The sequence below is a fragment of the Trachypithecus francoisi genome, unplaced genomic scaffold, assembly GCF_009764315.1.
Source record: "Trachypithecus francoisi isolate TF-2019V2 unplaced genomic scaffold, Tfra_2.0 Lachesis_group16, whole genome shotgun sequence".
NCBI lineage: Eukaryota > Metazoa > Chordata > Mammalia > Primates > Cercopithecidae > Trachypithecus > Trachypithecus francoisi.
This window is the reverse complement of record NW_022681461.1, coordinates 71,978,168-71,996,860: the sequence shown is the minus strand read 5'-3', so window position 1 is coordinate 71,996,860 and position 18,693 is coordinate 71,978,168. Positions and strand designations below refer to the sequence as shown.

Here is an 18,693-nt window from a genome sequence, read left to right as displayed (position 1 = left end):
AGAATATGTTATTCCTGCCTCACTCCAGACTCAGGCTTCCGGGAACCTGAGTCATCTTCCTCTTTAAGGATGCTATGTAGACACACACTCTGTGCTGGGCTGTCTGGTGGGCACTGGGGAATCCAGAGGCACAGCCCCTGCCTGGAAAAGATGGATGGTCCAGCTGTGAAGACAGGTCATAAAAAGATGACTGAGTATAGCAGCCAGTTGATCAATATCTTTTGAATGGTCCAGGCAATAAGTGCTTTAAGAAAACAGGGGAGGGAGATCACCCCTGTGGCCTGGAAGAGGTGGGAATGGAACCCAAAAGGAAGGGGAAGGGCCCTTTCTTTCTTTGCAGAATGTAGTTAAGTCAAGCCTTTAGCAACAACTAGGACAAAGAGGTTCTGGGGGGTGAGTCTGTGTGGGACAGGATGCATTTGCCTTTTATGATACTGTTCGGCAAACAGCAAAAAGTCTTGCGTGCCTCTGGAGGGTCCTTGAATGTGGAAAGTTCTGGGGCCCTAGGAGTGGGTTTTCCCTAGCCCAGCTGGTGTCATACTTTGGTCCCCAGAGCCTCTGATCATCGTCCCTATAGGTCTGGTCAAAGGATGCTTCTAGAGTATCCACTGGGTGCTTGGGTCTTCTGGGCAGGGGGTTGAGGACAGCATTACGCTTCCACATGATGAGTTTTCCATAGTTTTCTCAGCAACACTGGAGTTACAATATGCTAAAAGGATACCCAAGCAACCTGCATTTTGGGGAACTGGGCTGTGTGGCCAGGCATCCATTTCCCAGACTTTCAGAGTTCTTTAAACTCCAAGTTGTGATTCCACTGGATAGTGCAGAGGGTGGTGCTGATGAGGAGGCTGGAGTCCAAATGGGGGAGCTGGACTCAGGTGGACTCTTTGGTTAGCTGTGCAGGGCAGTGTCTTCAAGTGCATCCTGCACTTCTGGAGTTTCCTATCTGAACTGATTTGTTGGTTTGACCTCAGTTCCATCCTTTCCTTTTCCCTGCCATGCTCTGTATTGCAAGGAATTGCATTTCCTAGGTGCCCTTGCTCTCTGGACTTCTAAAGTTTAACCAGTAGGATGCTTAGCAGGAAGATTGGAATGTGAAAAGGGAGGGAGAAGCCTGGGGTACTTCTTCCCACCCATTCTCTGCCTCTGGTGGTGTTTTCTGTTTAGCTCCAGCCCTTCTCTCTATGGTCCACTCCCAGTGGGCAGCCTTGCCATAATTTTACGTCTTGCTGGACAGCCCCAGTTTCTGATAACACCATTTCATCCCTTTTATCTCTCCAGGGCTGTGGGTGGTAGCAGCAGCTCCCTCATAGGCTGATATCCCTGGTTTTCTCTATGTCTCCTGTTTGCCTTCTCTAGTCACTCATCACCTGTTCTTATATTAAATTACCTCCATTTAAAGGGCCTAGAATGACTTCTGTTTTTTTTTTTCCTAGCCTAGACCCTGAAGGATATTCCCAAATCAGACCCCTTAGAGTGTTTGACTGGCTGTTGCCACCCTGCCTCACCCCGTGGAAGTCACTGTAAGCTCATGACTGCCCTAATGAATTCAAGATACCAGATTTCTCCCCCCCCCCCCCCCCGTGAAGAAAACAGAATTGTAGAATAATTTCAAAATAGTCTGATTGTCTAGATTTCTCGGCAGGCACCCATCAGGATGTGTAGAATTACAGTCTTTCATTTCTTCATGGGCCTCTCATTTTGTAGGAATATGAGTGATTCCTTCCTTTCCAACTGTGAGAGGGACTATTTTGTGTCTACTGTTTTGATTTTGAAAAAAAAATCATGCAGTTGTTCTCCCCCTCCCCCTATTTTCCTGGGCTGTTGATCTTGTGATATATTTATAGAGATTGTGGTTGGCTGACCAGGAGTTATTTTGCAATAGGAATTTGTAAGATTTCTACTTTGAGTATGTGTTCCAGACTTTTCTTTCTTTAAAAAAAAAAAAAAAAAAAGTCTTACTTAGAACATCTACTTTGCCCTTCTGTAATTATTTCTCTTTCACAGCAAAAGTAAGCCCTGCACTTTACACATATTTTTTTTTCCAGGTATATTTCTTTTGTCTCTGGTCTTCTTTCTTCTTTGGTGTCTCTTTTTACTACACATTTTAAAAGGCCTCAGCTTCTTTCTTCTATGTGGGAATAGGTTTGCAAAGGAAAATGTGGTGACCGGAAGAAGGGTGCTTTGGGGGTCAGGAGGCCTCAGTTTCTCTGTCTGTAAAAGAGGAGCATTTCCCAGCACTTTGGGAGGCCGAGGCGGGTGGATCACCTGAGGTCAGTAGTTCAAGACCAACCTGACCAACATGGTGAAACCCTGTCTCTACTAAACACACAAAAAAATAGCTGGGAGTGGTGGCTCATGCCTGTAATCCCAGCTACTCGGGAGGCTGAGGCAGGAGAATCACTTGAACCTGGAAGGCAGAGGTTGCAGTGAGCCAAAATCACGCCATTGCACTCCAGTCTGGGCAACAAGAGTGAAACTCCGTCTCAAAACAAGAAAAAAAAAAAAAAAAAAGAAGAGCATTGGACTAGATTAGAGGGGGCAAGCATGGCTTCCATCCCCAACTTTACCATACTCACTGCAGACATCAGTAATCAATCACAGCACTTTCTAACCGAGCTCTGCTGTGACCTCAGAATCTTTCTCCACACATGGTCCCAGGCAGCCACTACTAAGTGGTTAGAAGAGGCCATTCTTAAAGTAGATGAAATGATTCCTTGGACTCCATTCACCACCCTGGCTCTCTGACTATTGGCTATTGGAAACTACAATTCCTTTATGTTTTAAACCAGTTGACTGACTTTTATGAAGCCTCATCTTAACGCAACATGTCCATAGCCCTAGGTACCGTGGAGCCACAGAGAAGTTGAAAACAGCAAGCCACCCTCACACAACCTACAGTTTGGTGGGGAGCAAGGCTGCAGAATGGCGATGTTCTTAGGTGTTCTCAGGCACCTTCTTGGTGCTCATGGTCAGGGAAGGCTTCCTAGACGTTGTTAGACTGTTGTCTAGGCAGTGAGACAGTATTAGCAAGTTTCAGAATTACGAGGGTCCTCAAAATTCTCTAGTTTATAGCTAGACAACAGAGGCCCAGAGGAAAAGGGACTTGCCCAAATTTTAATAAGTGGTAATAGTTATAGCTAAAGTTTACTACTAATAAATCATTTTATAAAAAGTAATTATTTATATAGGTAGTACTTATATGCTACTTACTAAGTGCCAGATGGTGTTCTCAGAGCTTTATGTATTTTGAACTGATGGGGTCCTCAGTCACCTTGTGAGGTCAGTACTGTTATTATCTCCATTTGACAGATAAGGAAACTGAGTCACAAAGGTTAAGTGACTTACCCAGTGACACATAGCATGTAAGTGGTAGAGCCAGGGTTTGAACCCAGCCCATCTGCCTGTAGATTCTATACTGGAAACTACTGTGCCAAATAAATCCTGCTGACTGGAGTGATCAGCATATGTTTGCCTTTTTAAAAAATGTATTAATTTTACTTACCACCATCAATGTAATCTTAATGACATCATCCAGATCTGGGGCTTATGTAGTGTTGTTAGCACTGGCTGAGAATGTTGCAGACTTTCTATCACTTCATCCATCCAACAGCCGTGGGATGGGGGGATTTTTATCTCTATTTTACATCAGAGGAAACTAAGGCTAAGAGACAGGATGTGTCCAGCTACTAAGTGGCCCAGGCAGAATTTGAACTCAGGCCTGACTGACTCCAGATGTCAGAGTTGGAATGTTTCTGAGAGGCCAAGGGTCCAGCAACCTCATTGAACAGATGGGCAGTCTGAGGGCCAGAGACTGCCTCTCGAACAAGTCAGAGGAGGGCCTGGTGCGAACAGGGGTCTCCTAGAGTGTAAAGTTCTTCCTCTTCCCTGGTGAGGCTGTCCAGACATGCCAGCATTACCCTGGCCGTATTAAAGGAGACTGAAGCCTTCAGTTCACCAGAAGAGATTTGAGGACAGCCTCTTCCCCTACTGCCATACATAGAAATACCTAAGGGGGTGACTTAAAACCTTATCCCTGAATTCTAGGTTCACCTTCTTTGGAGTTTGCAACCCTTTGTGTTTATACAAAGGTTTTTCTCTCCATGAAGCAAAAAAAGTTTCCTTTTTCTTTTAATCCCCAACCCCCACTTCCTGCTGATCTGAAGTGAATATTTATCACATCTTTAATGAGTAATCTGAGTCTCAGCTTGGTGAGGCTGTACCAGGACATGGTTTATGGCTGATCTGGTTTTAACTCGCTCCAGGCGGTTTTCCCTAGAGTTTTCTGTAAAATCATAAACCTGGAGAGAGAATTTTTGTGGAATTCAGTCACATGACTCCCTCTTTTGTAAATTGAGAGATTAACTGTGACTGGAAAGAACTGAGATGCATTTCTTTTTTAAAAAAGAAAACAAGCAGAGCAGCATTTATGCACCCAGAGGAACGTGTCCACGCTGCAAGATAATGGGGCAAGTCACTTTCTCCAAGGTCACCCCACCAGCCTTGGAGGCAGGATGGTATAGGGTTTGAAAATGTGGATTTGGACTTGGAGTATCCTGGCTGAGTCTTTCCCAGCTGGTCCCTGGACCCAGCATGCCTCTAAGGCCTCCCCTGCATATGGGGACTGGTGACATCCCCACCTCTTATGGTAGTTGAGAACACTGAATGAGATGATGCATGCTGTACCCTGAGCCAGAGCTGGCACATGGGAGGTGCCCAGTGGATGCTGGCCACTTCTAGATCACTAGGATTATCTTCATTTGAAGCCCTTTATGCTGAATTGATGATACTAGCTGGCACTACATAGATGGAAAGACCCTGTTCCAAGCACAACTAGCTCATTGAATCCTCACAATGGTTCTATGAGGTGGGCAGTGGGATTTCCCCATTTTACAGATAAAGGAACAGAGGCACTGAGAGATCATGATGCATCCAGTGTCCCACTCGCAGATGGGGGGCGCTTGTGCCCAGGCTGACTCCCAGTAACCATTACCCTGTTGTTGCTGCTGACTTCTTTCTTCCTGGTGACTGCTGGAGCCTGTGGGCATTTTGATTGCTGGTCCCTGGGAGGGAGACCAGGCTTTGCCTTGCCTTAGCTCAGACCTCAGCCAACCCTCCCTGGACTTTGACATCTACCCCCTAACTGGTCTTGGTGTCTGTCATCGCCCTAGCCAGCAGCCCGTTGGAGGACAGAATTCTGACCATGTTACTGCCCTGCCTGGAGCCCCTGATGGCAGGTGAAGGATATATAGGAGCTCCCTGCTATCCCTGAGAAACTCTTTTGTAAATGTGAAATTTCTTCAATATAAAAAGTGTTTTAGGCTGGGCACAGTGGCTCATGCCCGTAAATCCCAGCACTTTGGGAGGCCGAGGCAAGTGGATCACCTAAGGTCGGGCGTTCGAGACCAGCCTGACAGACATGGTGAAACCTCATCTCTACTAAAAGTACAAAATCAGCCGGGCATCGTGGCACATGCCTGTAATCCCAGCTACTCAGGAGGCTGAGGGAGGAATTGCTTGAACCTGGGAGGTGGAGGTTGTGGTGAGCCGAGATTGCGCCATTGCACTCCAGCCTGGGCAACAAGAGTGAAACTCCGTCTCAAAAAAAAAAAGTTTTAAAAAATAAAAACACCTTACTGGGCCTGATCTAGGAAAAACCTCACTCTTTTTGAAACAACATTTAGAACACTTTCTGATCCTGCCCAGCTCGGGGACTAGAACACACATTAATCAACCAGAAGCTGTCATAGTACCTGTTGGATTCATGTGCAGACTGAAGGCTCCAGCCATGGTGGCACCTGGTGCCCTGGGATGGGAACCAGAATGTGCCTTGGGTGGTGAGTCCCACATAGCCCTGCAGGGAAGGCTGCTGCCTCCACCTCTCTGCAGATTTCCACCTTTTCCATATTTTTATTTTTTATTTTTATTTTTATTTTTTTGAGATGAAGTTTTGCTCTTGCTGCCCAGGCTGGAGTACAGTGGTGCAGTCTCGGCTCACTGCACCCTCTGCCTCCTGGATTCAAGTGATTCTCCTACCTCAGCCTCCTGAGTAGCTGGGATTACAGGAGTCCAGCTGGCTAATTTTTTGTATTTTTAGGCGAGATAGGGTTTTGCCATGTTGGCCAAGCTGGTCTTGAACTCCTGACCTCAGGTGATCCAGCCACCTCGGCCTCCCAAAGTGTTGGGATTGCAGGCGTGAGCCACCGCGCCTGGCCCCCTTCTCCTTGAAACTTTGTGACTCAGGTTTGGAGGTGAATTATTCTATTCCTCCATCCCTCCCAGGGGCCCAGGTCTGTGCATGAAGGAAACCAGGCCCTCTGCACGTAGTCTAAGACTGGCAGGGGTTTCTCAATAGCTGCTGCAGCTTATTTAAACAACAACAACAAAAACCTGTGTTCACAGAGCAACTAATATGTGCTGGTGTCTTGCTGGGTGTTTTCCTCATATTATCTCAGTTGATCCCTGCTGCTCCCAGTAGCTCTCAGTCCTGCAGCTTTCTCTCCTCCACCACCTTCCCCAAACCACCATCATCTCTTCCCTGGAAGGGGACACTGGACTCTGTGCTGGCTATTGCCTCTGGTCTGCATACTGCAGCTCGCAGTTGCTTTTGGGGTGCACATGCCTTCCAAGTCTGTCCATAAGCTTCCAGCTCCCTTAGCCTGACTTACAGGACTTACTGATTCCTGACTGTTGACAGTGATGTCAAAGACGGTGATGATGATGATGAAGACTGTATTAGGGTCTGGATCCAATCTGCATGGCTGCCTATCAGAGAGAGGAGAAGAATCCACCTGTACCTGGAAACTCACAGGAAGCAGACAAGACCCACACTGGTTCCATTCCAGGCACGCATGATTTATGTTTTAACTCTGGACCTTAGAGAGCCAGGGCTTGGGAAAGAAAGAAAGGCATCAGAACCGAGAGGCATAAAGAAAGTGGTAATTTTCCCTGGCTTTCCCTCGTAGTTGGAAACTTGGCCAGTCAATCGCGATGTCTCTGGGGCCTCCTGGGGAGAAGATGCTTAGACCTGGTTTGGGGATGGTCTTCACATTTCTGTTCCATGGAACATTGTGGCCACTCCGCAGCAAATAAAAAGGGGAAAGATCAAACCATTGTTCCTTCCCCTTCAGAGCTGGAAGCTACCAAGTCCAGAGGGAGGCGTGGGCTCCGGCCTGGGGGTCTAGTCAGGAACTCCTTGTATGAGCCTGTGCATGTTGGGTGGGTTGGGCACTTCCTTCATTGGTGAAGCCTTCAGAGAAGGCTGCAATCCAGTGAGGCTCAGGGGACTGGGCTTCCCAGCTGAGCAAGGTGGTGCCCTTTTCCTCACTGCCCTGCATGAGGTGCGTGTTGCTCTGTCATCCAGCCTGTGTTAGCTTCACCTGCATCTAGAGTTTCTATAGCCCCTGTTGAGTGTGAGCTCTGTGCTCCCTATTCCAGCAACCCTCCTCAGAGAAGCTCTTCCTGACCCTGAAGTCTGTTGGATCCTCTTGTCAAAGATGCTGATGGAACCCAGACCTTTCCCTTCAGAGCATGCATCTCAGGTGGTAATTATAAACTGATAGATTGAAGCCATTAAGTCGTCAATGCCTGTCCCCTTCACTGTTCTTGTTGCTGTTGTGTCACCAGTAACTATTTTAGTTCCCAGCCCATAGTAGGCATTTATATCATAATACATAGTGGTATTTGGGTGAACGAATAAGGAACCAGGTCTGATTCATCTTAGCATCCTCCATCAGCCAAGGCCTTGCCCAGAATCACACATCTAATAGGAACTTCATAAATATTTATGGAAAAATGGCACAAACCCATGTGAGTTCTAGTTCTTTCAGGCCAGGGTCTTCTCTGGCAGCCTCTAGCCAGTCCTCAAGCTTGGACCCTGGGGTAGTCAGTGGCTTTGAGTTACCATATTCAGTTGGGAAAGATAACACAAAACTAAAAGCCAAGTACAATGTGTTAGACACATACCACTGAGTATGATCTGAGAGGCAAGGTCTAATTGGAGAATTTATCATATATTTGGTTTTCCGGGAACAGAATCCTCTTTGTAACTTGCAAAGCTCTTTATAACTTTTTCAGCACTGGCCCTGGCACTCTTAAATGGCATTTTTTAGGGACACCTGGTGAAGAAATGCTGGAGCTGCCTGTGCCTGAGTTGGAGCTCTGTGGCTAGACAGAAGAACAGTTCATCCATAAGGTTTGGGGCTAAGTTTTATCCATTGGTTCCGTAGAGGAAGGGCCAAGGATATAGAGGAAATGGCTGTGGACTTGGGGTGAGAAGGTGTGTGAACCTTGGCCAAGCCATTGGCGGTGGTTTGGCCGTGGATAAGTCACTTAGCCCCTTCAGGTGCTTGGTTAATTCTTGGTGAAAGGGGGATAGTTAAACCGCAGTGTTTTCCCTGCAGGGTTACTGGGAATATCTCATTCAACGTAACTATCGGTAAAGTACTGTGCTGATGGTTAGTGTTCTCATGTGTGGGAGAGATGCAACTCCATTTTCCTTGGTGCTAAGGCCCATGATTTTTGGAATCTTCCTTGACTCTTTCTTTATCTCATACCCCACATCTGATTTACCAGCACCTACCAGTATATTCAGAACTCAACCTTTCCTTACCCTCTTCAGTCCCTGCCACCATCATCTTTTCCATGGACCACTCCATAGCCCTGCCAGCCTCCTGTTTCCCCCCTGGCCTCATGGTCTCCTTTCAACATAGCAGCCAGAGTGATCTTTCTAAAATGGAAGTCAAATTATGTCACTTTGCCAAAAACCTTCTAGTGGCTTTCCAGAGTAGAAGCCAAGGCTCTTCGGTGGCCTGCAAGGCTCTGCATGAGCTGACCTCCATGATCTCTCCTCCTCTCGTCCTCATGTATTCTGCCCCAGGTACCCTGGCATTCTTGCTCTTTGCCAGGCACACCAGGTGTGCTCCTGTCCTGGGGTCATTTGCACTGGCATCCACTTTGCCCCAGACACCACATGGCCAACTCTCTCACCCTCTTACAGTGTTCACCCAATGATGCTAACCTGACCACCCTACTTAAAATTGCAGCCTGTGGCTCCTCCCTTCTCCCCAGCATTCCTGACCACCCTGTGCTTCCCTGTTCAGGACTCCCCCGCCGCCTCCCCCACACACCATAGAACGGATTACTTTCAAGCCTGCTGTATGTTTTACTTATTTATTACACCTTATGTTAGTGTCTCCCCCCACTTGAATGTAATTGCCACGAGGTTATGGATATATCCTAGCTGCCTACAATGATGTCTGGCATGTAGAAGGAGTTTAATAAATGTTTGTTGGATGAATGAGTGAATTCTCCTTGAGTCTTGTGACTCAGTGGGAGAGACAGAAAGTTATACTTTAAGGTTTGGGGATTCACTGGCTTTTGGAAAGGAAAGAGATATATAAATAAGGCTTGAGTTGTTTCAGACCAACTGTCCTTTAAATATTAGGGGACACAGGGTAGAATCATCCTCTGGGCAGGTCCTGGGTTGGTGGATGCTTCTTGCACGTGCAGTGCCCCCTGCAGGCCTCCAGGTTAAATGCATTTGGTTGCACCCACTACTGAGGCCACATCTTCCTGCAGGGTTAATTGTACCAGCTGGTTATTCAAAACAATATTGATGTTTGTACTAACATATAAAAATATATTAAATATATATTACGGTGTCATATGTATTTGGTGGTTGTGAATGTAACATTCAAATGAATTCGTAAGCTACAAGACTTCAGAAGACATTTGAGCATGCAGAGAAACTCCCATTTCTTTCTGGGTTCACGTTCATGCTTCCCTTCCATAAGGGTGCAGAGAAGCCTGAAAAATACCACTGGGCATTCAGAATTGTCCGCTAGTGGATTTGAGGTCATCCACCCAGAGCCCAGCAGAGTACTTGCCACATAGTAGGTTTTCAAGAACTATCTGCTGAGTGAATAAAGGAATGATTAATTATTTGCAGTCAATTGATATATTTCATTCAAGCATGACTGCCAATGCACCATTCATCTAAGCAACCTCATTATCAGTATTTTTTGAGAAACAGTCCTAATTAGCAGATTCAACTATATTTGCTGAGTATTTGCCCTGTGCCAGGCCCTGAGCTGGGTACTGCTGACATGGTCATGTGTGGGATGTGGCCGTTGGAGGAGGGACAACACGCACCCCGTAGGGGTGACAGACCCTTCAAAAACTGTAGCCCCAGTCCCAGTCCCATAAAGTTGGTTGATGTCTGCGTGTCAGCAGTGTTGGGAAAACAATGAACAGGGACAAATTAAATCTAGCTGGGGGAGGAGGGAGCCATTCAGTTCTCTAGAGACCAAGTAATTTTTGAGTTGCGGTGGGGGAGGAAAAGGCAAAATCCTAATTATAGCACTGTGAAAATGTGCTGCGCCAGGTCCATCCTGAGCTTGGCTAGCTGAGGCGCCATCTTGGAAATGCCCCCTCCAAGATGGTGGCCCCCCTCTGCCCTCACAGAGCTAGGGGGACTGTGAGGCCCCCACATTTGTGGCACCTCAGCCTCCCCGAGCCTCAGGCTCGGCTCTCTTATCGAAGAAAGGCATTTCATTCTTCGAGATCAGGCAGCCAGGACCTAAGGAGCTGTTTTTCCTCCATTGTGCAAGCATGACAAATCATTAATTTTTGATTGATTTGCTTAGAATTATGGGTGCCCCAGCATTCTTTCCGCCGCTGAACAGCTGTATAACAAATGAATATATCAGTGTGCACAAAAGATTGGAGATCTAAGAGAAGCAATTACATTGGCCACCCTCCCCCACCCTTACCCCTTCCCGGGCAATGAAGGGAGGAAATTTTTACCAGAAATTCCTCAAGTGGCTTACAAAAAAAAAAAAATGCCATTTTATAATTGAATTAAATCTTTATCTCTTCATCTTTTGCAGCAGGTTTTTCCAAACACACACTGGTTCCCCACGTGCTTGGATTCTATCCATCCAGGAGGAATCTTTAATAATGAAATTTCAACTTGTGTGAATTAAAACCAAAATGAAAAAAAGGAAAAAAGAGCAAATTCTACCCCTCCTTTTTACCTTTTTTTTTTTTTTTTTTTTTGGTTGCTGCTATTCCTTTAAGATTTTGGAACCGTACCAGTGCACTAAATGTGACCTCCATAACTTTTAAATTAAGAATTTATGCTGGCTTGAAATTTATGAAATATTTCAGCATGAAAGAAAGCCTTTTTCCCTCAGGAAAATTGAGCAATAAATCACAGCACTGTGGATTTACTGCCCTAGAGCCAGCGAGAGATAGGATTTTTTTTTTTTTTTTTTTGCTTCATTCTGAAAAAAAAATGTAATCATATAAGACAGCTTAGCTGCTATCCTCCCACTCTCTAGAATTTTTAATTTCAGCTGTTTCTGCTTGGATTTATTTCCAATATTCCTGCTCGGCTTTTCAATTTCCTCAGTTATTAAATTTTAATTCAGTGCATTAGCATTTAAATTAAAAAAGGGTTTATTTTATCGAAATCGTTGGCCAGCCCCCATCCCGGAGCACACGAATTGCCTGTTTCTGCCATTTGCACAAAATGTGAAATGCAGCTAATGTCTTACAACTTACATTTGCACAAATTTAGAAATAAAATTTCTGGGTTTGGAATAATATTTTCTTTCCAAGAAAACCCTTAATAAGAGAATGGAAAAGAACAACTTCACATTCATTTGGGAGGGAAGAGGAGGGTAGAATGAAACCAAAAATAGCCTTGCCCAGGTCCTGAGGGGAAACTGGTGAATAAGAATGGGTGGGACTGGGAAGCGGGGACAGGCACCCTTATGCGGGGCTGGAGGGCTTGGATACACCTTCACCTTAGCTTCAAGAGAGTGAGAAGGAGGATCTCCCTGGGGTCCTGCTTATTTTATTTGCCTGAGAGTGGTCTGATTAAGGTTGGGTCAGTTCAACATGGAGTAGGGGAGATGATCTGATTTAACCTCCTTTCCTTGCCCCCATTTTTTAACCTGTGGAGAATCTGAGGTCCAGAGAAAGGAAAGAGCTTGTCTAAGGTTCAAAATGAGACTCAGAGCCAGGGCAACAAGCTACATCCGTAAGAAGCACCCAGTCCAGTGACAGAAGATGGTGAAACAACAGCAGCTGCAGTGGGAGTTTCCATTACCTGAGTAATGACTACGTATACCAGGGCTGCACTTAGTACTTTAGTGACATTACTGTCATTCTGACTGCACCATTGGAGAAGGCCTTCGGGCTGTGGTGGTCTGGTGGCCAGTCATGAGATGCTGACTTTCAGCTTGGGATTTGGGGAAGACCTTGAGGCAGAAGACCCATGGTCCAGCCCAGTCTGGCTCTGTTACTCGTTCATCTTATACATATCATTCTGTTTTTCTGTGCCTCAGTTTCCTAGACCCAATAAATAGTGGCCTCTATAACTATAGGGTTGTCAGTGATTATTTTCATTATTATAGACAAGCACTCACATGCTATTACATGTTTTACCTTATTTAAGCTATCTTGCATCTCAAGTCAGTCCCATGAGGTAGGGCCTGTTATTAGCATCTTGCTATTTTGCAGATGAAGAAATCGAGGTCTTGGGAGTACATGTGACTTGCTGAAGATCACAGTGCTGGAAAACGGCAAAACCAGGACTTGAACTCAATCTGACTCTAAACTCTGTTCTCTTAAGCTTCAGTTCAAATTGAGACTCAGGTCAGATTACACAGGGTACAGATGAGTTTATTGTTTAGGTTGAATCATATGAAATTGCTGATGTTAGAACATTTTGCCTCGGCACATGGAAACGTCAGAAGTTCAGCTTAATCCACTTGGAAGGAATGGCTGTGGGGACAGACCACACCGGCCTGGCGTGTATGGAACTCCACACTGGGAGCTGGTGCTCACAACACAGTGAGCTTTGGCTCTCTCTTCATGGTGTAGCTGGACTCGGCCAGGCGCACATGCTGTGATTGCCATGTGCTGTGATACTGAGACATGTGTCTTGGACATCTCCCACTGAATCCATTGTCCATCCATATCCCAATGAAGCAACTGTCATCCGCCACCATCTGAACATCCCACACCCTGACCAGGTAGAACTCTTTCCTCTAGTTGCCCCAGTTTCCCAGCAGTACCACCTGAGTCTCTGCAAAAGTATTCGACAACTCTTTGAATATTTTTAGCACTTTCTCTTTGTTTTATAAAAATGGGTGGAAAACAGAAACGCATGCAGCTACCAGTAACACAGAAGCCGAAGTATTCACTCAGTAAAAGAGAAACAAAGGTGGAGATTATTAGGCATGCTGAAAACAGAGACTCTTATCCCACGCTCTGTCACATGTTTGCTGCACTTGAGCTGGTCAACTCTGTGTGAAATTGTGAAGGAAAAGGACAAAAATGACAACTTTAAAAGTGTGTGTGACATGCTAAAAATACATGCACAGAATTAAGTCTGAAAGGCAAGAGATCCGTTTGGGAGTTGACCATTTTTTTAAGCTCTCTGGGGCAGAATTTCCACCCATACCACTTCTGCTGCTTATGATGCAAACATTCAAACAACTTCAGCCTGTTCACTTCACATCCAAGTTTTGAGGAATGCAAGATGTCGGAAAGAGGCCGTAATTGATCTGTTATTTTGCTTCCATTGAAATGATATGCAAACCGTTTTCTGCTTTCTTGTTTCTTCTGTTGAAATAATACATGAGCAGCTCATTAATTTCTTCCTTCCCGACCTCACATTTCTTCCTCCCTATTCATCCTTAACCTTTCGCTTTCCCTTGTGTGGGAAATAGGAGCTGTTTGATGTCACCCCATTTCCCAATTGGCTCTCCTGAATATTGGTGGGAAGTAAAATGCTCCAGAACTGAGGAAGTTGGACTTTGGGGTGACCTAGTCCTGAGCTTATAGCTGTGGGACTTTCAATAAATAAATAATTTGACCTTCTGTGCTCTTGCTGTAAAATGGGGATATTATGGGGTGGAGTGGGGGAGGACCTATGGTGAGGATTAAATGAGAGAAGGCGTTAATGTCCATATCCTAGTGCCTAATGGGAAGTTCTCCATGGGGAGCAAGTGTGGATGCCTGCTGGGACCAGACAAGGGCTGGGTGATTATAAGGCAGGAGGAGGGGATGGAGACTGTGGAGAACCAAGTGTGTCAGCTCTGGCTGCCTGTCACCATGTAGGACTGGATATCACAGGGTTATCCAGTTTAATAAGAGAAGGTGGAGATCTGGCCTTTTTTCAGTGCAATTCTTTTATTTTTATATATTGCCAATTTGTTTGAATCGAAGTCCGCCATCTGATTTTGCTAGTTTGCAACTTCTCGTAAACACTCATCAAAAGGTAGCTGCTGGTGTTTTATTTCAGATCCTCAGTCCATCCTCAGTCCTGAAATTCAAAGAAACTTGAAAAAGGTTTTATAACTGATGAGGCAGCAGAACTTGACCTGAAGGGAGAAAAGGCTAGTTACAGTCCTGATGGTTGTCTCGTTGGCATTTATCCTACGTAGGGTTACCTATGCATATGTTTTACGATAGAAATAACAGCGTGCTTGATTAGCAGGGGCTCTGCCAGGGTTGTTTCAAAATATAAGACATAGGGCCGTATATTACCTTTCTAAAATTGGAAAGATTCTGAATTTGGAAACAGATATGCACCTGAATTTCAGACCTGTATTATCCTATGATTCGTATTAAAGGTGTTTTGACAAAGCCCGGGAATGCATCTTCAGCTGGCGGTAATGGAGGATCTAGACATTGTTCCCAGGTCTGCAACCTCTGTCAGCCTCTGCATTGAGGTCCCCCTGAGCACTGGTCCAGGAGTCAGGACCCCTGGAGTTTGTTTTCATGAAACTTCAGGCAGCTCCCTCTGTGCCCAGGGCCCCAGTCTCTGCATCTGAACCAGAATTTTATGATTTCTGAAAATTTCATTTGGTTAGCTTTATCTCCCCCTCCCCCCAACACCCAAATAAAAGAGATTAAGAACTGGCCCTCTCTTGCCTTCTGCTCATAGGGTTGGGGGGGAAGAATATTTTAACGTAATAGGATTTTTTCCCTCTGGTTGGTAGGAATAAATCTACAGCTACTGTTTTATTGGAAATCTCAGCTGAAAATAAAAATGGTGCAATTCAATCTCAGATTTAGCTGGTTACTTACTTTTCACTGAGTCCCCAGGGCAGTGCAGTTGCTGAGTTTGTGTTAGCAGTGGGTGCTCAGTGGGATTTAAAGGGCCAAGCAAGTGGGGTTGCGGGGGGGTGTCCTGACTCCCTCTTACCACTGGGTGCAAATTTGTCCAGCCTGTAGGAGCGGGACAGGGGCTTGTGGCCAGCTCACCCCACAGTCTGAAGGCTAATATTCAGTGGGAGCTTGGCGGGGTGGCAGCAGGTCGAGTCTACGTCTTCTGCCTTGGCTGATGTAGGTGTTTTGGGTTTCTTTTGCAGGCTGACGGAGCCAGTGCAGCCGGAAGGAAAAGCACTGCGAGCAGGTACACTCCCTCTCCTGCCCCCAGCTTGTCCACCCGCTGACTCAGGTCTTCATGACTAACAGTTACCACTCTCTGGTCCTCACCTTCCCCCTGAAAGGATGGATGGTCCAGGCCAGCCCTCCTTGGCAAGAAGTATTCAGACTTCCCCAGAGAATGTGAGGTCATGGAAAGCATTTTCTGTGTGGGTACCTGTGACCAGAATCCAAGGATGGTTCATTCCTGAACCGGCCATTGGCCGCTCAAGTTGAGAACTTAGGAGTGAAGTGTAAGACTAGGCAGAAAGACCTGGGCTGGAATTCCATCTGGCCTGCTGCATGGCGATCTCCTGCGGCAGCCAGTTCCATCCTTGTCCAGAATCCATTGGCCTGTGTGCTAGTGTCATGTGCTCCTCTCTCTCAACCAGTCATGCCAAAGCAGGGGATGGGATACTCTGATTAGCCAGGGTGGAGAGGGGGTGGCCTGTCCTCACCCTCAGTGATGGTAGGAGAAGGGAGAGGGGTGGTCCCCAATGGAGAACTGGACTGTTGTTACCAAAGAAGAGAGAAAGAGATAATCAGGCCCAAGCTATGGACATCATGACAGGTGTCACAGGTAGGTACTTGGTAATGTTAGCACCCATGCTGCTGCTGCTGTTGCTGCTGTTCTGTTGGGTAGAGCAAGACTAGAAGGGCCATGTGATCTTTATTTGGGGCTTTGGAGGCAGAAAGAAGGTAAGGGACAGACAAGAGAGACGGCTCCCCAGAACACATACATAAAATCTAGAATCGATCCTAGGGTTACCTGTTAGAGCTGAGGGTCAGATTGTGAATGCCAAGCAGAAGAATTTGCCTGTTAGCCTATGGAACACTAGTTCTTTAAAATGTTCATGGATTTTTTTGTGTGAGGAAAAAAAGGGTTCTTTCTGTGGCCCAATAAGTTCAGAGGACAGCGGGTTAAACAAAATTAAAAAGGTTTATTTGCTGTGGGACTTTCCAGATCTTTTAATATGCCAATGTGTGTGCTTGAGAAGAGACAGGCAGAGAGAGAGAGAGAGAATCATGTTTAGAAAGTGAGAGAGAGAATCATATTTCTCAGACTTAACCATGGGACCCCTTTATTGAAGTTCATTGCATTGAGGAAATGTTCTTTGGAATGTACTTTGAGAAACCATGGAAAGATACTGACATTCTCTGAGCAGGAGAGTAATGTGTTCAGCTTGGTGTTTCAGGAATACCACCCTGGCAGCCATTTGTTGGGTGGATTGGAGGCTAGTAGAATAGAGGCCATGGTACCAGGCTGGAGGTCTCTGCAACCCAGAGACCTGTGTCGCGTGGCAAATATTTTACGCTTTGCAGGCTGTATAATCTTTGTGGCAGTTTCTCAACTCTGCCATTATAATCCTGAAGTAGCCATGGCAATACATAAATATGCCCATAAACGGCCATAGTTTGTCAGCCCTTAGTCTAAACTGACTCCTACCTGAGAGCCTCTGCAACTCCTGTTCCCTGTGCCTGGAATGTTCTTTCTCTGATCTTCCCATGATGAATGCCCTTTCATCTTTCAGATCTGGAATCTCTTCTACCCTTAGGGAAGCTTTCCCTGACCCCCTGTATCAAGGTACCTCCACCCCAGTCTGTGGTGTGTGGCCTTCATAGCCTGTTTATGCTGTTTAATTATTTCATTTTCATTATTCGTTATTTCATTCCCTTCCTTGTGTTCCTTTTTTTCTGTCTGTCTGAGAGTGCCAGCTCCATAGGCAGAGAACATGTCTGTCTTGTTCACTGCCATGGGCCTGGCCCCTAGCAGGTTGTCAGTACGTGTTTACGGGATGGGCACACTAGATGAGATGGAAGAAGATGTGCGAGTGACGTAGAGACAGGGAGTGTGGAGAGGAGCAGGTGGAATTCAGAGATGGTGCACTTGGGCCTGTGGTCACTGGGGGTGACCCATGTAGCCAGCAGCTGCCCAGCATTTTGTGTTTCTCTCCTGAGTCCCTAGGAGTGGAATTTGTGTAAGAACAATGTGTGAGGCTGTGGCCTGCGGGGCAGTAGCAGTTGTCAGACCAGTGCCTGTAAGTATTTCTTGGATCAGGAAATCAAGCCTGGAAGGGGCGTTGAGTTTGTCTAGACCACCCTGTCATTGTGCAGTGGAGAGATCGAGGCCTTTGGGAGGAAGGGCCCCGCTCAGGGGCGTATAATGAGTCAGTGGCTGTGTTGGGCCATGAACCTGCCAAAGCTGGTGCTTTCTCCACTCCTCAGTGCTGTGCCCAAGTGAGGGTCTAGACAGCCTCTCCCACTTTCCTCCCACTTTCACTAAGCACCTGCTCTGGTAGGCCCAGTGCTGTATGCTATGAACTCAGATGGGTTAGATGCTAATTTATTCACCTAGTCAGACATTGAGTGTCTCCTGCATGACAGGCACTGTTCGAAGTACTGCACTGAGTGAATGAAGAGACAAAGCACCACCCACCCATCATCAGTCCTGTGGGAGTGTGGTCTGCCCTCACTCTCTGATGCGTGAATCTCTCCTACACGAGCATCTCTGCCTGGTAATTGTAGCCAGAGAAGAACAGGCGGGTTTTCCCACAGTGGCTACCTGAAGCTCTGAATTTAGTATTATCCCCCTAAGGCTGTAGTTGGTGGAAGAATGCTGAGATTGATTAGAGATGCCTGCCCAGTCACAGGAGGGGTAAGGTGGCATGTGAGACATTGATTTGTTCTCCCTGCTAGCCTAGCCTCTCCATCACACATACTTAGTGACTGAGCCCCTGTGTTACTACCATGGTGCCAGAATATGCATCAGGAAGGGCCACCCAAACCTGGGGTTGTGTATGGCTTAAGGTGTAAAAACAGACTTTTTAATAGTAATGACTACCATTTGGTCAACATTTCTTTGTTAGGCTCTGAGCTAAGTGATTTATGTGTATTAATTTATTAATTTTTCTTTTCTTGAAGACAGGGTCTCATTCTGTTGCTCAGGCTGGAGTGCAGTGGTGCAGTCTCTGCTCACTGCATCCTCTACCTCTTGGACTCAAGCAATCCTTCCGTCTCAGCCTCCCAAGTAGCTGGGACTACAGGCATGCAGCACTACCCCGGCTAATTTTTGCATTTTTTTGTAGAGCTGGAGTTTCTTTTTTTTTTTTTTTTTTTTTTTTTTTTTTTTTTTTTGAGGCGGAGTCTCGCTCTGTCACCGGGACTGGAGTGCAGTGGCCGGATCTCAGCTCACTGCAAGCTCCGCCTCCCGGGTTCACACCATTCTCCTGCCTCAGCCTCCCGAGTAGC

At 46.2% G+C, this 18,693-nt stretch overlaps 1 protein-coding gene across 20 annotated transcripts in view; it reads left to right on the top strand.

The window, feature by feature from the left end:
- The window catches only part of ZNF618 (zinc finger protein 618), a 180,793-nt gene that overhangs the window by 78,280 nt on the left and 83,820 nt on the right, over positions 1–18,693 (top strand). For all 20 annotated transcript variants that reach the window (XM_033237714.1, XM_033237713.1, XM_033237723.1 and 17 more), the window contains exon 2: positions 15,390–15,433. In XM_033237714.1, the coding sequence (XP_033093605.1) occupies positions 15,390–15,433 (44 nt within the window). The remainder of the gene's footprint in view (positions 1–15,389; positions 15,434–18,693) is intronic.